A 21,443-nucleotide genomic window follows, 5' to 3' on the forward strand; every position below is an offset into this window, starting at 1 on the left:
GAATGGGGCTAGTGAAGTGGTTAGAATTCCAGTATCCAACACTTCCACTGCCTTGAGCACTTCACTGGAAATGGCACACTGCCCCCCCACCCCCACCCCATCTAGTTTCAATGGCTGCTAACTTGGCCCCTTAGCAATGGAGGTTCAGATTAACCTTGGGTGTAATACTTTAGTTTTGTTAATTTTAGAAACTAAAGTTTAGGATTTGAGAAGATTTCTCTCTCCTCAGTTGCTCTGTGTACTTGCAAGGTAATATTACTGTCATGGGGAACAGCATTTCCCCAACACCTCATGGGGAACAGCATTTCCCCAGCACCACATGGGGAACCCAACACCAGGTGCTGTCCAGCCCACTTAGTGCTCTGCACCACACTGCTGCCTGCAGTCTCTGAGCTTTTGTGCATTTTAAATGGAGAGGAAGCCAGTTATTAGTGGATCTTACTAAGTATGATTTTTGTGCTTTAAAATGATATTTGTTTTACAATTTTAAGTGTGTGTGTGTGTGTGTGTGTGTGTGTGTGTGTGTAGTATCCTAGGTCACTTGGGGTATAGGGTGTAGATGTAGGTTAGAGACAACTGGGATGGAGCTCAGGTTGTTGGGCTTGTGGCAAGAATACATCAACTACAGCAGGTGTCTTTAAGGTGCAGGGACACCTTCTGTGCCTTTCTTTTCACGCTTTGAGCTTTATACTCACAAACCAGGTTTTCTTTAAATCAGGCAGCATTCTTTCCTGGATACTGAGTTTTCATCATACTCTGCAGTATTTTACATTCATATACATTATATACCAATTTTATTTGTTTATTTTGAGATCATTTTAATTCTTTAATCAAATTTAGGAAACATTTCTTACCATGAACATGCTACTAATCTATTTATAAAATCATAATGTTCTACTTCACAGTATTAATTCTCCAGCCATTCCTGACCTGGAACTCATAGGGAACCTGCCTGCCTCTGCTTCTGGAGTGCTGGGAATAAAGGCTTGGGTCACCCTCCTGGGCCAAATGCCACATTTTAACAAATGAGTTGCCTGGATGTATTATTTTTATTTTGTGTGATAACCACTGAATGTATTTCTTGGTATCATGTGCTAAGAAAATGTTTATTGTGCTGTCTTTTCTCTTTAACTTAATGTAATGTGTGTTTTTTAGCACGACGCCACCATACTGCTGTGTGGATCTGTACTCACTTCGTACGGGGGAGATGGTCAAGTCCATTCAGTTTAAAACGCCCATTTATGATCTTCATTGTAATAAGCGGTAAGTTTTTTCATATGTTTATTTTCAAATTGTAATGTGCCTCCTTGACATGTAGAAGGCATGTGATTTCGTCATTGAAAAAAATTCAAATTTCTTTCCAGTGAAACAGTTAAGATTTCACATTGAGTACTTTCCAGCCTCCTGACCTAGCCTTGAGTTGTGATTCAGTGTAGAGAGATATGAGTGGAATTTATATGAACAACAAAATGGAGGATTGTAGGCTGTGTTCCTAAGAGTACCAGAAATCAAGTATTGGAATGGGGCGTGTCTCTTCATTTTCAGTGCTGAGGTCAAACTTGGTCGTTGCATATAAAGATACTCATCCTTGAAACTTCTGCCTGAGCCCTTAAGTATTAGTTTGAGAATACTTAGTTCGAGGATTGTGCTGCCCTCTCTAATTTTATATTATTTTGTTACAAAGTCTGCCAGGTTACCCAGGCTGGCCTTGATCTTGTTATCCTCTTGGCTTAGTGTCCTCAGTGTTGGGATTTTAGGCATGTACCACCATAGTTTGCCTCATGATTTAATATATTTTTATTCCTTAACATTTCTCAACACTCATTGTGGTTAATTTTTTTCTTTAAAATTGTGAGGAAATATTCAAATGTAGATTAAGCTATGTGAAGTCTAGTAATAGTAACATTTTTACTCAAGCTGTTAGAAGAGAATCTTAAGGATTCAGTCTGCAGCACTTTGCTTCACATGAGAGAAGGCTGAACTTGTCGGATGAGAAAATATCTTGATCAGAGTCTGAGGTACAAAGTGTAAATCCTCTGTCACTAAGAGCAAACACATAAGGTTGGGAAGTGGCTTTGTGAGAAAAAGCTCCTGGAATTCAAACCCTGAGAATTCAGGGAGGACCCACAGGTACCTGTCACCCTAACACTCCTAAGGCAAGGTGGGAGGCAGGGCCATCAGCATCTGGGGAAGCTCATGGGCTAACTAGTCTGGGTACAAGATGCCTCTAAGGAGGTGGAGCATGAGGAAGGACATCTGAGGTTCTTTTGAGCTCTACACACACACATTCTGACATGTTCATGCCAACCCACATTCACACAGTGGATGTGAATAAATAAATCTTACATATGCAAAAAAGCCCAAAACATCAGGCATAAGAAATTTTTATTTTGTGTGTGGGAGGCCCTGAATCAGTTTTCTGCACTGAAAACAAAAGGGAGGATGTCTGCAGACCTGATATTCGTGAGTACAGTCGAACTCAAGGGCAGACTCTGCACATTGTAGACTCAGAAGTAACACTTAGTGAACTGTAACAGAACACTGTGTTCACCCTGCTTCACAGAACTGTGTGTGGAATGGTTTGCAGCCAGGAACTTTCCATGCTCTGACTCTTTTCCATTTAAATTGTTTGCTGAGCTTAAGTTAGAGAGGAAGTCAATATAAATTGCTATTTAAAATTGCCAAGAGCTTCATGAAAAGCTTCTGATTATGCCAAAATGCTCACGATCGCCTGTGTCTGGACCTGGCTTCTTTAGAAAGTACACAGATCTGTAAAAGCTGCGTACAAAGTCACCACCGCGATATTACACAACAATTCAGGAGCGAAGGCAGTAACTGCACAGGACAAAGCTGAGATCAGCAACAAGGGTTCAAGAGACCTTTTAGGAGGTGATTGGCAGGTATATAGCTGACAGGCTTGATGGCTGTCAGGAATGGTGATGATCAGCATAGGGTAGATTTGAGTAAACCTGAGTTTACTCAGATAAGGTCAGGGTGTAGGTTATGGCATAAGGTAATCCTCAGACTGGGGATGTGTGCAGAGATGGGCCTGTGTATGCAAACTTCTTTTGTTAGTGCAGTGGGAAAGGTGGGCAAAAGTGTACAGAGGGTAGATGAGCACAGCCCTGTGGTTCAGGGTAGCAGCACTGATGCAAAGGACCCTGCTTCTTTCCCAAGCACTCTGCACCCAAAGCCGCTGTCTGTTCAGGGCCGCTTCTACCAAGGACTCTTGGCCTTTTGAGGACTGACTAGGCATCTCATGTATACACTTCTGGGACTGTACCCAAGGAGGTTTATTCAGGGAGTTCTAAGAATGACCTGCCATTGTCATCTCCTCCTTACCTCAGTCCAGTGCTATAACGGCATGGGAGGTAAGTGTAAACACTGTTTCTGTGAAGTCATTTCAGTAATTATATAATTTAAATGCAGCAACTATTGTGACATTCTTGATGCTCTTATACATTTTCCTTTCTGCCATCAGAATTGAAATCCTCCACCCTGAGTGTCAGGCTGCTCACACACTCAGGTGACTAGAACAGAGCGAGAGTGCCAGCAAGCAGTTCACAGAGCAGGCCCTCCTGTTTGCTGCCTTACTGGGGGGTTAAGGCGAGGGCATGAGAAAGGTGATTTAAGGACAGGAGGATGGGAGGATCCCGTGCTGGGGTGTGGCAGAGCCAGATGTATCAGGTCAGTCTTTACGTCCAACCCACTGAGCCTATCTTCCAAAATCATTGGCCACATGTTTGTTCCGCTCAACTCTTCTTTCCTCTTGAATACAGAACTTGATTAGTTCTCACTATACCTCTTCCGTCCTGTCCTACTGTCTCTACTGTTTTAGTGTCTGCATTCCTCCAGGCACATCCACTCTTATCATTGTGTCAGAATGTATCCTGAGTCCTTTCTGCTCTAAATTCTCCTGTGGCTTCCTGCCTGTAGTTGACAGTAACGTGTGTCACACCCTTTTTGCTCCCTGCTCACAAGTTTGTTCCTTGCCATCTGGTGTCCTGTTTTTTGTAGATGTAAAACTTTTCTCCCTCTGAGTTGTATACATACTGGGGTTTTAGTTTGGTGCTTTTTGTGATTTCCGTGTCACTGGTTAGTTATACTTGATTAACTGTGTATTAGTGCAGTGATTCTAATGTCTGTCAGGATGGGGTGGGGTGTATTGGTGCAGTGAGTGACCTCTAATGTCTGCCTGGGTGAGAAAGGCAAGTAGAGTAATCTAGCAGCCAGATCTAGGACCAGATCCCAGGCTAGCTAGTATTAAAAATTCTTTTTGGTACAAAATTTGGTAACAAATTATTTAGCATTTTATTCATGAATATTACATTTTGCTGGTATGGGTTTCGATGACCTCTGTCCTTGTTGACCTTTGTCCACTAGGCCGTTTGTAGTAATTGTGTTTGGTCCATGTGGTAACTGGAGTGTCCGATCGGTTTGGAGCTCGCCCTTCCTTTCTGTTGTGACTCCTACCAGGTCTATTGTTAAGTGTAGATTTCTTTCTTTTATTGGAATCGGTGGAACTCATGACACAAGTTGATGTTTGTATTTTTTTAGGCAGGGGCTTTCTAGACAGTTCAGGCTATATTCATACTCCCCTGCCACCCTCAGGCCTGTCTCCCTCTCCCTCATTGTGTGCTTGTATATATGCATGTCTGTGTGTGTTTTCGTGTGCCTGAACATGTGTACTCAACAGAGTAGAGGACTAAGACTGAAGTCATCCCCAACAGTTTGTACATTATTATAGAGGCAGGGTTTACCTGGCACGCTCGGTTCTGGCTATCCATTCTGGCTAGTTTCAGCAGCCACCTCCCTCTGGGGTCTCTTGTCTCCTCCCCATGTAGCTAGAGTTACAGAGAGGCTTCAATATTCTTGTCAGTTGTAGGGATTCCAATGCAGCCCCTCTGTTTATGTAGTAGGGGCTTTAAGTTCTGAGCTTAAAGCCCTACCCCTTCCTTCTTCCCTTTTCTGATTTCAGTGCCCATTTGCTTCTTTTGAGTTTTTGTTATTGGTCTCGTGTGGTTATGTTTTCTTATTACGTGGCTGCTTCATGCACTGTCTGTGTGACTAGCGCCAAGTACCGCAGTGACGTGTGTGCTCTTAGTGCTTGCCTGTCTCTTGTGTCCTTAGCCTTCCACTTTACAGTGTTAAGTACCTTTTAAATAGGACTCATGAAATTATTTGTATTTTTATACATTGATTTACATGTGATTTAACTTGATTCTTTTGTAGTTTCATGGTCTCTTGATTTTATAATTTTTATTAAAAAAATATGAAAGACCATGATGTGGCTTAGTGGGAGTTTTCTGCTAGATTCGGGAAGGTTTCGAGTTGCATCCAACACAGAAAGAATTTTTAAGAGGAGAGAGAACACCCAAGCCCCTGCAAAACCCTCACACATAGAGAATTCAGAGCTCTCTCTTTGGTTCTGGTGTATGTCTGTCTGACTTTACGTTCATATCATTGCTGATTTTCTTCAATAAATAAATAAATAAATATATATATATATATATATATATATATATATATATATATATATATATATGCTCTCAGCCTATTGATCAGCCTGCTGGGTTGCTTGGGTTGCTGAGATCACAGGCATGCTTCACCATACCTGGCTGGGGAAGGTTCTGCTGACTTAACAGGTTCTGGGTTTTTTTGTCGTTTGCTTTTTGTTTTTTATGTGCATGCTTCATTATTTTAGCTTTTCTTAAATGATGGATATTGTGCATAAGGGAACAACACAAACCTTGATACAACCTCTGTAAGGTGCTGGGAGTGGGAGGAATTGAGGAAGGACGTGAGAGGGTTTGGGACATTCTTTACAGATAGGACACAAACGGAGTTTTGTATTGTGTACTTTATGGTGATAGTGTCTCTGTCTCTTATGTGCACAAATGTGTATAGAGCATTCCACAGACATGTACTTAGTCACAGTAAAACAGCTAGCAAAGCACAGAGGAGTTCTCAACAGATAGAGCTGGGTAATATTAGCATAATAGGAGTAATAGTATTTAGAATTCTTTTGCATCAGCAAATGAAGTTTTCTACATTTTGCAAGACTTGTTTGCTGTGTTTTGCACAATAAATCATATTATTTTTCTTGATCATTTGTATTTAGCATTTGTAAATTAGATTTACATGTTAAATTTAAAAAAGGTTTATTTGGATTCTCTAGTAATAAGGATGATTTTTTTGAAATAATCATTGAGTTTGGGATTTTGTATTTCTACAAGAAATAGTTAACTCTACTTGAATATTTGTGCTGTGTTTTAGCTATTTTACCTTAGAACATTAAAATATGATCTGAATTATATGTTCACTATTTTATAAATTATTCCCCTGATTATTTGTAAACTTTCTTTTCTGAAATTACTGTTTTTGCTGATTGTTACTAAATTCTGATATATTTACTCATTGAAAATGTTTACTTATGCTCAATGGCAAATATCTTAGATTTTGTTTGCTGTGCTGAGAAACTCTATGATCTTTTAGAGAAATAGATTACATAAAGCCATTGACTTTAAGTTTCATTGAACACTACTTTTGATAAGTACCCAACTGGTAAATACTACTCATTCTCAATGCCGCCTATTTAATTTGAGAATATGAAAATGAAACTGTTCCCAGGCCACTTCTCAGTTGTAGCAGATCTGTCACTCTCTTTGTTTATATGAAAATGATCATTGCCTGTATTTTTAGATTTTTGGAGTCTGATATTTCTACTTTGTATTAAAATGTTTTATTTTCAAAGTATAATTTATTATTTATGATTCAGTTCATAGAATTTCACATTTACTCATGTTTTTATTCTGTTTTTTTCCTCCCTAATTTTAGGATCCTCGTCGTAGTCCTGCAGGAGAAAATCGCTGCCTTCGACAGCTGTACTTTCACAAAAAAATTTTTTGTCACAAGTATGTACCGAATCATTTTTCTTCCTTTGTTCATTGTGCGTTCGTGTTTCCATTGCTGACTTGATGTTGTCAGCCATGGGTTTTGGTCTCAGTCTCCTGTGATTCTTGTGGGCACCATTACTTAGAAGCTTCTGATCTCTGGAAGGAATTTATAGAATCAAAGTGCTTTCCTGGTCTTTTTGTAAAGTGGCTCTCACTGTTTGCTGTAGCTGTCTTTATGAAGCTGCTGCCACACTTAAAAAAGCGATAAGGCTGTGCTGTGTGATGGTTATTATATGTGCAGCTTTTACTCCTCTCTGTCTTGCTCCATGACTTTCATTGCTGTCAGGAGCTCATTAATTAGCATAGAATCTAGCTCCAGACTGTTTTCAAACACAAATTCAGTGCTAGGTTTTAAAGAGAGGCAGAAGATTGAAGTGGGCAGGGGGAGGTGGGAGCTAATTTGATTACTATTGCAGAGGACAGAGACAATCTAGACATGTCAACAGGGTCAGTTAGCTGTCCAGTGCCCTGGTGAGTCTGTGGCAGAGGAGTTTTTAATTTTGTTTTTCCTACAGCCAACTAAATTAATAGTTTTTCCCCCTCTTTGTTCTCTTTGTTTTCCCAAAGAGCCTGATATGTATATCTTACAGAAATAGCTTAATGGGTCTCCTTTTTTTAAACTTTGGACATTTTCTTTTCTTTTATTGAATATTTTCTTTATTTATATTTCAAATGTTATCCTCTTTCCCATTTTCCCCTCTGGAAATCCCTATCCTACCCCCCGACCCCCTACTTCTATGAAGGTGCTCGCCACCCACTCACCCACCCACTCCCTCCTGCCTCCCCACCCTGGCATTTCCCTACACTGGGGCATGGAACCTTCATAGGACCAAAGGCCTCTCCACCCATTGATGCCCTATAAGGCTATCCTCTGCTACATATATGAGCTATGGGTCTGTCCATGTGTATTCTTTGGAGGATGGTTCAGACCCTAGGAGCTCTGGTTGGTTGGTATGGTTGTTCCTATGGGGTTACAAACCCCTTCAGTTCCTTCAATCCTTTAACTTCTCCTTTGGGGACCCCATTCTCAGTCCAATGGTTGGCTGTGAACATCCGCCTCTGTATTTGTCAGGCTCTGGCAGAGCCTCTCAGGAGACAGGCTTGTCTTGAACCCAGATATCTCTAGCTGGATCCACCTTAACTTACTGAGTTATAAGTTACTTTGTAAGTGGATATATAGCTACAAAAATCAGTAATTGATTTAACATACACTTTAAAATATACCTTCACCTAATTAAGTCAGGTAGGCTCAGGATATGTTTCATTGAGAGTACTTAGTTAGCAAATGCCTGCAGCCCTTGGCATGACCTCTAGCAACACATACAAAAGTAAATTAATTACAGATTTATATTATTCTTATTGTTTGAGTTACAGGACACAGAGGCTTGTAATTACTTTGTAACATTGTAATTAAAATTTAAAAATATCCCAATTTTTATTATTTATTATTAGCATTGGTTACTTAATATTTTGCATGTAACGAAGAAGCTAGACTTGGTGATTTGTATTCTATATTTCAATGAAATTTCTTTGTATTAATGTTAGTATGATATTTATTTATTTATTTATTAATTAATTATCTTGTCCCCTCCTGTCCCTTCCCCTCCGCTCTCCTCCTTTCCTTTCTCCCCTGCCTTGCTCTGTCTCTTCTCTTTCAACAGCATCTTTCTCAGTTTGTACCCACAATGATAGAAAAGTTGCCATCCTTCTGCCTCAGCCCCTGAGTGTTAGGGTAGTAGGCATTCTCTGTTTCTCTGTCTCCCTCTATCCCTGTCTTAGTGTTTTTTTTTAACTGTATATTTCTCAATGTTCAACCTTGAGGTTTTTTTTGACCCCTGCATAGTATGTGAATTGTTCAGAGATCAGCAAGTATCTGGAATGTTTCTGGTCCTTTGTAAGTGGCATACAACTGACTATTAAGCCATCATTGTTGTGTGTTCTGTCACCAGGGATTCTCACACACTCTCAGAGAGAATAAGTGCAGTGACTCTCATGTACTGGGGATGCCCTACAGCCTCTCTTAGTAGAGATTGCAGTCATCCTGACAACTACTAGAGAGATGAGGCAGGAGTATTTCAAAGTTCAAGTCCTGTCTGTGTAACTTAGTGAGAAACTTTTAAAATAAAAACTAAAAAGAGTCCAGGGTTGTGTATATTAGGGGGCTTGTGTAGCTTGTGTGAGGCACTGGGCTCAGTACCCAGTACTGATAAAGAAATAAAAAATCCAATCTCAACCAACCCAACCCAACCCAACCCAACCCAACCCAACCCAAGCAACAAACAAACAAAAACCAAGCCATCAAGTGTGTAGAAAGCAACAACAAAACCCCTTGATTTCTTGCTTCTTACAGTAAATAATGCCAGCTGCAGTCTCTCTGCAGTCTGAGCTTCATTAGTAAACGAATCCCTGTCCTCATCTTCCACTCCACTGGGAGATGTCCTTCTCAGTCCTGCTTATTAACGGGTAAACTCAGGGATTGAGTTTATGCGAGTGATTTGTAGTCACAAAGATTGATGACACTAAGCAAGAATTAGGATCCTGCAGTACAGCCTCATTCAACAGACTCAAGTCATGATTTCTAGCATGGCGGTGGCTTCTACCTGAAATGCTGGCATTTTGGAAGCCGAAACAAGATAATCACTGTGAACGTGAAGCCTGGGCTACATAAGTGTGTTCCAGACAACGGTGGCTATTGAGACTCCATCTTAAACAAAACAAACCTTAATATACCCTCACCACTAATACAAGACATTTCAAACCACATTCAGTGTGGTTACATTCTTAATCAGTTGGCAAACAGTGCCACTCCGTAACATCGAGTCTTGCTTTTCTGCAGTTTATGTACTATTCCAAACTTTCAGGTAATTGCTTAACTGTATTTAAGTTGATACAGATCTCTGTGCTTGAATCTTGACTGATACAGAGGTTGACGGGGGAGTTGGGAGGGGCACACTGCTTTTGAGGCAGCACATTTGTCTGTAGCACGTTTCTTCTCTTTATTTATTAGACTCACTGTGGTTGTTGTTAATGAGTTTCCTTTAGCCCAGGATGGCCTCATCCTTATCCACAGGACTCCATGTTTGGAGTGCTGGGATTGTAGGTGTGTCTTGTCTGCTTTCACAGTGCTGTAGAATGAGGCTGTAGTTTGGCATGAGGCAGGGAAGTTATTACCAACTCAGCTGCATCTCTAGCCTGGTACTCTGCTCTGAAAGAAGTAGGATTGTACCCTGTGCAAAGTCACAAGATCTCTACTTAATGAGGTTGTCATTTTGACCGTGAAGACATTAGCTTTCGAAGGAGAATGGGAAGCTTTTGCACTGTGCATTCTTAGCTGAAGCCTTAGTTATGCGTGAATACAATGCGAGTATTGTAAAGTGAGCAAGTCTTCTGTGCCCATCAGAGCGGGCATCATGGGGATTTGTGCCAAAGAGTGGATGGACCAGGTAAAGGGAGCTGATAGAGAACTGGTAACAGAGCGCATCCAACAGGACGAGAAAGGAGACACCTTTTTGTTCGGATGTACAGAAAAGTTGGTCTGAAGCAGCTGTCCAATGTGGAAATCTAAAACCCAGGTATGATTAGGAAAACAAAAGACAAAGACTGATAGATGTCATTAGTAGTCATTTCAAGGAGCCTTTGAAGTTGAAAGGCAGATACAGAGTCTCCAGAGAGACCAGAGTGTCTGATAAACAGTCTCCTTGCATCTGCCTGTGTTTTCAGTTTGAGAAGGAAAGTTATTTTGTGCAGTCCTAATGTTATTAGTGTTAGAATGTCTGTTCTTTGTTTATGTTAATGATGAGCAACACATGGAGCACATGGAAATGAGTTTAAAGTAGCTTTAAAATGCAAAGTTATAATTCTGAGTATGAGAAGCTTGCTTGCTTTATATATTTTTCCTTTGGGAAGGCAGTGCCTTGGTATTTATCCAGGCTGACTTTGGAACTGCCATGCCCATGTTTGTAATGTGCGTCAGAAAGGATTGGTTAGTCCTATCTTCTAGGCCAGCTTATATGTTAGGGTTAACATATTATATGTTATGTTAACATCAGGGCTACTCTGATCATTCCTGTCCTGTGCAAACAACTCTGTGTGTGTGTGTGTGTGTGTGTGTGTGTGTGTGTGTGTGTGTGTGTGGTGAACTAAACTGTCGTCTGTTTACTGCCCACGACGCTTTTGGATGCCATAGTGCTCAAAATCATGTTTCATATACACACAAACACAAGTTTCATATAAACACAAGTTTCTTTAAGCCCATAGAACCTTAAAAGGCCATTAATCAGAGGCATGATGTTTCAGTAAACCCCCAAATTGTTATTTAAAGTATATGTCCATATTTCTGGGTTGCGCTCAGATTTTCTTACTCTGATCTAGCATTTGATCTTACAGCTGTTGTCTTGCAGCCCTCATTGTCCCTCCACCTCCTGACCCTCTCACTTTCTGTGGCCTACTGCCCTCTGAGCCTTCTTTTGTACTCCTTAGCCTAGGGTTATGTAGGCCAGGTTGACTTCGAAGTCCTTATACTCCTGCCTCTGTCTCCCACAAGTGGATTCTAGACACCCATCACCACACCTGGTAACCAGTCCTTATTTCCCGTATAATAATCTTAACCTTCATGGGCATTGGACATGTATTTGTAGCTGCTTTCTGCATCTTTCTGGATTGATGGGTGACGTTCATGTGAACCTGAGCACAGCTTAGCTTTTATGTGTACGTGTTTTCAGTTTTCTTGGCTATGAACATTTGGTTGCAAGTTTTTTAAGTTATATACCTTTTCCTGATGGTCAGTTATTCTGGTTACTTTTCATGTCTTTGATAATGTATGTCTTCATTTTTAAATTGAAAATATCTCAATATTGAGTTGTTTTCTTATTTTCTAAAATATGTCACTCATCACAGATAATGTCCCTCCATTCTGCCCCTTGTCCTTTCACTTCCTGTTTGTGTAGGTTTGTGTCACATGTGTACCTCCTGCATGCAGATGCCAGAGCAGGGATTGGATCTCTGGAACTGGAGTTTATAGGCGGTTGTAAGCCACGTGGGTATTGAACCAGGTCCTCTGCCCGAGCAGCAAATGTTCTTAAACACTGAGACATCTCATCTCTCCAGCTCCTGTTTGTCATATTGATGGTGTCCTTTAAAATTTTTTTTCAGCCAAAGCTGTGTATTGTCAAATAAATGAAACTGTTACTCTAAACCTGAGGACATGCAGGGCCCCTCATTTTGATTTTTGTTTGTTTGTTTTGTTTTTAGAGTCAGAGTCTCTGTGCAGCTTTACCTGTGCTGGATTGCTCTGTAGACCAGGCTGGTCTCAAACTCAGGTCCTTCTGCCGCTGGCTCCTCCAGTGCCAGGACTAAAGGCGTGCCCCGCACACCTGGCTTCATGTTGTACTTTGAAGTGCCATCGTTTCTGAACAAATTAACAAGTCTTTTAGATTCATTTATTTTCCTATTTTTATGTTTACAAGTCTTTAGCCTGATGCTCTTAAGGGTCAGAAGAAAGTTTCAGATCCCCTGTAACTAGGGTTACGGAAGGTTGAGGAATACCATGTGGATATGTGGAATTGAGCCTGGATCCCTTGCAAGAACTACAAATGCTCTTACCTGCCAAGCCAGTCTTCTAGCTCTGAAGTACTTTTGTGTGTGGTGTCCAGGGTCCTTTGCATACAGGTAGCATCTTTGACCATTGATTTGCTTAGATACCTTTGTTATAGATTAGTGGACTGAGATGGGCATAATGGAGTAGTGTTGCCTTTAGCCTCTGTCTTGGAGGAAGAGGCAGGCAGATCCTTAGAGTTTGAGGCCTTTTTGGTCTTCTCAGGCCTAGGCCTGAGACAAGTCTTGTTTTCCTAACTATGTTCAAGTTATACCTCTGTTTGGAACAGTTTTCTGGCCCGATTTCTGGTAAAATTGCGCCTTTCTTATGCCTTTAAGGTTCTTTACTCAAACAAGAAATTAGGCTGGGCTCATAGCAGCCCCCCTTCCTCAGTGCCCCATTAACCATGTGGCTGCTACAGTTTTCTGCTGCGGGAGAGGAGTTGATGTGGGGCTCTTGGTTTCTATCTATTTTGTTTTTAATTTGAAAGCCCTAGATCTGCTAATGCCCATTTGCCTCTGTATACTTGTTAAGATCACACCACAAACATCTTTGAATTCTTTGTAATATCCTAGAGTTTTTCTATCTCCATCGCCTGTTTGTAGAGTTCAGCTGGAGGCCACAGTTAATCGTTAGAGCAGTTATTCTTATACGTCGGGATAATGCTCTGTGGCTGAAACTAACTGTAAAAACAGTTTGCTTTTCCTCCACTACTCTGACACCCGGGAGCCAGTAAGTAAGAGTCTTCCTTAGGACCAAGCAAGGAAGATTGGTAATAGCATCTGATATCAGTGCGATTGGTTAGGGGAGTTGATTTAGAGTCAGACTGTTTAGATTTTCCTTCCTTTCCTTCCTTTCCTTCCTTTCCTTCCCTCCCTCCCTCTCTCTCTCTCTCTCTCTCTCTCTCTCTCTCTCTCTCTCTCTCTCTCTCTTTCTCTCTCTCTCTTTCTCTTTCTCTCTCTTTCTCTCTCTTTCTCTTTCTTTCTCTCTTCCTTCCTTCCTTCCTTCCTTCCTTCCTTTCTTTCTTTCTTTCTTTCTTTCTTTCTTTCTTTCTTTCTTTCTTTCTTTCTTTCTTTCTTTCTTTCTTTCTTTCTTTCTTTCTGACAGCAGTCTTCCCCAGGCTCAGCTCTGTCTTTAGTCTTAGCATGGCCTGTGTGTCCTGATTTTCCTTCCTAAACCTCCCTTTATGGCTTTTAAAGCTAATCCTGAAGAATAATTACCTCTAGCATTTAGGTGTCTCATTATAATAGAAATAATGCCAATTTCAAATCTATAAGTACTCCATATTACATTGTAGAGAATTTGTGTTTGTGTGTATTGTCTTTGTACAGTCTTCAGAGTGCTCATGTTTTACATGTGCCAGCACAACATGCCTTCAGCAGTGAAAGCACCAATATGATTCCCAGACACCCTTATAGGTAGGAGAGCGTCAACAGTGAGGAGAAGAGGACAAATCCCCGAGAGCCCCTAATTAAGAATATAGAAGTAATTATTAGAAGACACATCCTAGGACACTTGTTGGTTCCAGCAGCTGACACTGGAAGAAAACAAATGCTACCAGACTGCGACACCATCCGCTTTTCCAGCATCCTGCCACAGGCGTCCTTCAACGCTCCTCATTGGTCACTGCCCATGGTTCTTCACCCTTTCTTTTCCACCATTACAGTAGCATTTTCTTTCTGATACATTTGTATGTGGTTATAATTATAACCTTAACTTGCCCTTAACTTCCTGCACCTATTTTAGGCGTTCTATCCTCTCCAAAAATTCCTTTTAAATTTATGAACTTTATACTTAGGAACTTTGAGTCATTTCCTTGTAGCTTCGTCTCGTTTTTCAGGAATTACAGTGTAGAAGCTTAGTTAGTGAAGAGTGATTTCCAGGTCTTCCTGCCTTAGTGGTAGGAGGGTAACTAGAGAAGTGGGCAAAGCACAAGGCATTTAAGTATTAAAATAAGGTGTACTGGGGTGGGCATGGTCCTGCGTGCATGTGATCCCAGCACTCCGGAGGCAGAAGCAGGCAGATCTGTCTGAGTTCAAGCCAAACTGGTCCGCAGAGTGAGCTCCAGGACAGCCAGGCGTACGTACATAGAGAGACCCTGTCTCAAAGCAAACAAATCAGTGAATATCATTATTTGAATTTTAAGAGGTTTTTAATTTTTTAAATTTTCCCCAAGAAGTGGTGGATTCATGGAAAAGGTTTTATTTCACTTCTTAATACTGTTTTTTGGAACTTGCAGGTTGTTATCCTTGTCCTGGGCCAAACATGAATCCTATTGCTCTTGGGAGCCGTTGGCTTGCTTATGCAGAAAATAAGGTAAGGCTTGGCCCAGGTATGGCTCAGTTGTTGACTTTTCTAGACTCTGTATTGATGCTGAATATTGATACTACTGGTGAATATCAGTAGTGAACGTTTTATTTTGTTTGCTTTTACTTTTATAACTGCTACTCTGACTGTTCAGGATTCATAGCTTGGTCTGGTGACACAAATCTGGCACTTGGGAATTACAGTCAGGAGGGTCACTTGAAGCTCAGGGCTCACTTGGTGCCTTTTACTGCTGTTAACAGACACATGAACAAGACAGCTCTTACAAGGACAACATTTATTTGGGGCTGGCTTACAGGTTCAGAGATCAGTCCATTATCATCAAGGTGTGAGCATGGCAGCATACAGGCTGGCATGGTGCAGAGAGCTGAGAGGTCTACATCTTTATTTGAAGGCTGCTAGGAGGAGACTGGCTTTTGAGGATTCTCTCAAAGGCCACCCCCACAGTGACACACTTTCTCCAACAAGGAGAAATAATACTGTCACAAATAATGCCACACCTTTAAATAATGCCACTCCATGGGCAAACATATTCAAACCATCACACCTGGGGTGCCCAGGCCAGCCTTTTATGGTGAGCCCTAAAGCACTCCATTACATAATTAGGTGTTTTCCTAAAACAGAAAAATGCTATTTTCTTCCTTTGTTTTTGGGACAGGGTCTTTTAAGCTCAGGCTGGACTTGAGGTTCTGACCCTCATGCATGTGTGACCACGTGATAGCTGTCCTTAAATAAAGGCATTGTTGTTCTAGCCTGGCTTCTGCATAGAATGTTTTCCTAGAGATTAGTCAATATTAATTAAAGCATTGAGATTGATCATCACAGTAATTCTTACTAAAAGACAGCAGTTTCCAGGAATAGTCTTGAAGCCTTTTGTCTTGGCTGGATTGGAATCATGGGGCATAGTACAATTATCCTGGCCTTATATGGTCAGCAACTAGATTCTGCATTTGTTGTACAAATTAAAGCATACACAAGACCTAATATATATGCTACTAACTTGGTTTGCCATACCATGTGAAGGTTGCTATATGTATTTTTATATCTTAAAGCTTTTATTTATATACAGTCCAATGCAAATCATAAATTTTGAATTATATAGTAAGGTATAAATTCTTCTTATGCCATTTAGGACTCTGCGTGTAAATGTAGAATAAAGTGTAAAAAGTCCTGTTGGCTTTGAGGATTAGCATTCTTATTTCATTTTCCTTGGTTACGTGGTTATTGTGTCTTGCGAATATTATGAAATAGTACAAAATAGTTCTTGACAAAATCAGGATGTGGTGTATAAAGTAAGTACTTGGTAAAGCCACAGAACTCGTAAATCAACTCTCCTCTGGAATGCGCAGAATCAAGAATGGGCTAACAAAAATCATTTTTCTAGATGAAGTCCTTAATTCCTTTTCCAAAAGCCTGTCTGTAAAAATTAAGATATTTTGCATGTTATTGAGTGCTCTACTTATACGCCCTCTCTTCTGGTCTTTTCATTTTCCCATAAAAATAGCTCTTTTCAAATGGTTCTTTTCAAATAATGCAAGTGCCGCACAGTTAAATCAGGTGACGTAGTGGTGTCTCCTGTGTTTATATTTGTCATGCGTTTCCCTTGAGTGCTGGAGACAGCCATGAAGAAAGTGCAGCAGTTCCTTGGCACTCGCCGGGGTGTTCCCACCCGTGGGAGCTGCACATGTGCAGTTGCAGCCACAGTTAGTTGCATACTGGTTTTGTGGTGAAGCAGCTCCCTTGCTAGTTGCATGGCCTTTGCAGACACACACTTGAATGTTTGCTGTCACATACGGCGAAGAAGTGCATGATGAGCAGAAAGAGCTGCAGAGACCAGCACTTACATGGACTAGCAGTATTTTCAGTTTGGGGTTTTCGGTCCATGAGGCCTACTTTGACATTGCAAAGTTGAATTAAATTTTAAAGAACATTTTCACTCAGGGTGTTTGATTGTATGCATGAGTGGTCGATGTTAGTTAGGTGTCATCTTCTGGTTTTTGGTCTCATTTTTTGAGACAAGTTTTTTCACTGAACCTAGAGGTAGGCTGGTGGCCAGCATGCTTCCAGACTGTCACCTCACAGTCTGTTTCACAGAGGCCTGTGTGACCCTGCTGGGCTTTTATGGTTCCCCGAGGATCCTAATTCAGGTGTGCATAGTTACAAATGCTCTTACTCACAGAACCATCTTGCCAGATATTTCTCCTTGTATTTATTAAATGTTTTATTTGTTTGTGTGTTGTGTGTGTGGGTGTGTGCACATGACTGCAAGTGCCCAAGGAAGCAAGAGCTGTCGTATCTTCCCAGAGCTGGGATTACAGGAGGCTGTAAGTTACTTGATGTGGCTGTTGGGAACTGATTCAGGTCTTTTGCATCAGCAATATGTGCCATCTCTCCGGCCTCCTTCTGGTTCTTTCAGTGACCAATGTCATTAGAAAGTCAGCTCTGTTCTGTGGGTCTTTGTATTGTGGTGTGTGTCTGTATGGAACCTCAATGGAAGCATCGAGTATGTACATGCGTGCTACTTACATATAGAAAATGGGAAGGTGTTCATCTATAATGCACATTCTCATGATATAAAAAATAAAGTGTGTTGATACTTGTTCCAAGTTCTCTTCTGTTCCCATTTCATAGTCATATGTTCCTTCCTTTGCGTGGTAGACTTTGATGTCAGCATCTGTTGTTCACTTCCTGTATTTCAAAGGTAGTACAGAATCGCTCCCCTGTCCACCTCAGCAGCAAACCAGAGGCATTTCAGGCAAAACTATGTCCTGAAACTGCAGGTATTTGGTTCAGCTGTCTTCATAGGATACAAGTTGTTATTGTGAGTGTATGTATGTGTGTATATTTGCATGTATACATGTGCACAAGCATGTATAGAGCAGAGAACAACTTAGGAGTCATCGCTTTCCCTTTACCATGTGGTTTCTGGACATTGAACTCTGGACATTTCTGGTTGTGGCAGCAAATGCCCTCACCTGCTGAGCTACGTCACTAGCTAGTCTTATTTATTTTTTGGTCATCTTTTTCTTTTGGTCTTCCTCCATTTTGATTGGACTTTGGCTTAATTTGTAAATGTGTATATTTCCTTATATATTCATGTTTTATGTACTAATGTATATAATATGTACATGTAGCTATTTATATTTTCCCTTTACAAACAAAATAGATTATTTGATCATGTTGCTTAAGATTATTTTCTAGTCCACTTGTATGTTAATTTGGTTTAAAAAATGATGTGAATGTAATTTTTTGTATACTGTGTTTCTGACTATATTGGCTATTTTCCCATTTGTCTTTAAATAACTTTTAGTTTAATTTTAATGTAAAAACATTTATTTTTATTTTTTATGTAATTTTTTATATAAGTATTTACTTTGCTTTTGTTCTGGTGGTGAGACGGTTTAGTGGACAAGGATGTGCTGTCCAAGAGTATTTTGATAACTTTTAGCAGGAAGCAGCTTTCAGCTTTTGCAAAATCCTGCCTTTCTCTTTTTAAGCAGCAGGAGGCAGCAGAGGAATAATTTTCATACTGCTCTGAATATGCATGTGTGGTTGAATGAGGAAGCCATTCTTTCTATTAACTAAAATAGTCACTATTTGCTCATCAGACACCTTGAAATCTGCTGTCAATCAATCATGTCAATCATGGCTCAGTCGCAGCTTACCTTCATGTGCCAGGTGTTTGGTCTGTTATATTCATATGCCTGTGAGGAATTAAAAATATGTGTAGGGAATAAAAGGATTGTATGTTAATCTGTATCATATAAGGTCATATAAGACTGTTATTTTTTCTTGTATTAATTTCACAGGCCGTAAAAATGCCTGTCACAATACCACACAATACCGTGTTGTCCTAATGCCCTGCCATTGACTGTCTACTTTAAAAGTGTTCACCTGAATCTTGATTATCGTCATTTTTGGTAAATACAAGTGTGCTGTTGCCAGTGAGGAGTTAGATCCCAAGTTTCTGCTGAGCATATGAGAATCAAAATTATGATTCCCGTTGACAATCGGAAGTTTAGTCTGTTCCCAGTGCAAATATAGTGGGCTCTCAGACGTGGACGGTTTGTGCATGTGTATGGTTGGTTTATGCACAGTCTGTCCACTTTCCCACAGACAGATTGGATGTGCAAATATCCTAAAATATTTGCTGTTGTTTTGGGTTTCCTTTTATAATTTTTGTAAGGAACTAAGAGGAGAAAACATCCAATTTGCTAGTATGTCAAATATTTAATGTTAGGAAGTTATGTGTAAGTCCTTTGATTATGTTTTTTAAATTTATTTATGGAAAGGCTGCCAGACCCTGAATCCTACCATTTCAGAGTTTATGAATTCTTAAAGCCTGTTCATCACGTAATTAAAACCATAGTTGAGCATGGAACTGCCTTAGTGGCACCAGAAGATTATATAAAAGGGGAAAATGTGTCTCAGCAGGGCTTTTAGCTGTTTGTCTGCAGTACACTCTTGCAAACATTCCCGCCCAGCGTCGTCACTGTGCATGGTAAAGAGCTGCTGTCTAATAGCATGTAGAGTTAAACGGCTTAATAGAAAATGACTCCTGTGTTCTCCCTCCTCATCCCAGCTGATTCGCTGTCACCAGTCCCGTGGCGGAGCCTGTGGAGACAACATTCAGTCTTACACTGCCACTGTCATTAGTGCTGCTAAAGTGAGTACCTCACAAGTTTCTAGAAGTTGTGATTCTGTGGAACAGTTCCCATGTTTGACTGCTGACTCATGACGAGATTGTCCATTCCATTTTCATTCCCAAGTGTCAAATAAATGTAAGAAGTCAGAATGTTTTGCCACTTGTGAGACTCTGTGATTTGGAAGTTAATTTTTTGAGGTTAATAGTTCTTTTATTTTGAAGATTGTATGATTTGTACTTACTCCATTAAAAACCTTGGATGTATTGTAACTGGATTCAAGTCTGGTAACTAATTAATCCCATATTGCAACAGACTGTACATGGTTTAACTGGCGACTTGGATTCTTCTGTGATTTGCATTGTCCTACCTACACTGACAGGCTCATGGATATCCCTGTGCATCTTTGAATGTTTCTGAGTCTTCTTGACTTCAAAAATTCCTCATGAAAACTTGAGTTGGTCCCCTGACACATTCAAAGATTCTTTCATATCTAGAGGCTGGCCTCTTGATGTTTGCCAAGTGACTTCTCTGTATGTGAGTGAGGGTTAATTTTGATGGTGCCTGTTAAACTTTGAGCTGATTATAAGGTATTCGTACAACCACCATCCTTTTGAATTGTGAAGTCTACAACAGAGCAATTCTAATAATAGGGATGACTGAGTGAATCTGAGTGACAGCATGTAATCGAAAGCACAACTGCTCAGAGGACAGCAGTCTAAGTCGGCCACAGAAGGAATCAAAGGTCACACTGTTTCATGGTAAATACAAAAATACTTCAAGATTGTCACAGATGCTTGCATGATGTGCATTAGAATATGTTCCTGGACTTGATGAGAACCGTTACACACTTTCCAGGCAAAAGCAGAGTAAGGGAATGCCTTTACACTTACCGCACTGTATGTTTGCATTTCTCCTTTCTTATGTTAAAGGCAGTAATTAGGCAAACTCTTGAGCGTTCCCCCCTGCATTTAACAAAGAGATACTGGTTTGAATGTTGGATTCTCAAACTCGGCTGTCTCGTACTGGTAGATCTGGCCATACATCACTTTCAGTGACCTACTGGGGCTGCAATTTTTACTTTGTTGTTAGAGGATTTATTTCTTATTTTTATTTTTTATTTTTTTGGTCCAGGAAGGTACCTGCATTCATTAGGAAAAAGTTTTGTTGTGGGTATATGGAAATGCGGCCCGATGTAAGGAATTCAGTATTACAAATTTGAGCCCTGTACATCCCCACATCTCGATACTGGGGTATGAGGTGTGTATTCAGGGCTTCCTCATTTAGGCTCTAAGAAATTAGGTTTGACAAGTCTGGGTATCTTACTGTCATAATCCTTACACTTGGGAGGCTGAAGCAGAAGGATCACTTCGAGTTCAGGTTAGTCTAGCCATTCTGTCCAGGGCAAGCTCTTGATTCAAGTGAGAGATTCCATCTCGGCCATAAAGGAAGGTAACGACTGTAGAGGAAGATGCCTGAGTCAGCCTCTGATCTGGTCTCCATGGGTCAGCCTAGCCATGGACTCTGCACACCTCTATACACACTGAGAGACTTAACTTCCAAAGATTATTTCAGTGTTCTGGAATTTAAGGAAAAATAATTATGAGGAAGGTATGGTGGTTGTACACCTGTTGTCTCAGCTGCTCGGTAGACTGTGTGGAAGGTTCATTTGAGCTCATGTGCTCGAGACTTCTGTGCAGCATGCTGATACCACATCTGTCTATGTCTGTCTGTGTCTAACTTTCGCAGAAATACCGATACAAAGGTAGATAAGAAAGAATAAATAGTATTAATAAGAATAATAGCAGTAAGACTATGTCTAATTTTTTAAATGATTGCATGATAAAAAATTGACAAACCCAAAATAGTTCTGGCACCTGAAATGTAAAAATATTAGAAAGCACAACTAATGTCTAGGAGATACAT

General features: G+C 40.4%; 2 protein-coding genes across 16 annotated transcripts in view; one reads left to right on the top strand and one right to left on the bottom strand.

Annotated features, from left to right (window-relative positions):
* Positions 1–21,443, bottom strand: part of LOC134480843 (large ribosomal subunit protein eL21-like) — a 1,068,210-nt gene that overhangs the window by 203,792 nt on the left and 842,975 nt on the right. The window lies entirely within an intron of this gene.
* Positions 1–21,443, top strand: part of Bcas3 (BCAS3, microtubule associated cell migration factor) — a 459,409-nt gene that overhangs the window by 100,877 nt on the left and 337,089 nt on the right. For all 15 annotated transcript variants that reach the window (XR_010055214.1, XR_010055215.1, XM_039086499.2 and 12 more), the window contains 4 exons: positions 1,156–1,263; positions 6,838–6,914; positions 14,789–14,865; positions 19,457–19,540. Coding sequence is in view for 13 of the 15 variants with exons in the window: in XM_039086499.2 (XP_038942427.1) it covers positions 1,156–1,263; positions 6,838–6,914; positions 14,789–14,865; positions 19,457–19,540 (346 nt within the window). In the remaining 2 variants the exon portion in view is untranslated. The remainder of the gene's footprint in view (positions 1–1,155; positions 1,264–6,837; positions 6,915–14,788; positions 14,866–19,456; positions 19,541–21,443) is intronic.

The sequence above is a fragment of the Rattus norvegicus genome, chromosome 10, assembly GCF_036323735.1.
Source record: "Rattus norvegicus strain BN/NHsdMcwi chromosome 10, GRCr8, whole genome shotgun sequence".
In the NCBI taxonomy this organism is placed as follows: domain Eukaryota; kingdom Metazoa; phylum Chordata; class Mammalia; order Rodentia; family Muridae; genus Rattus; species Rattus norvegicus.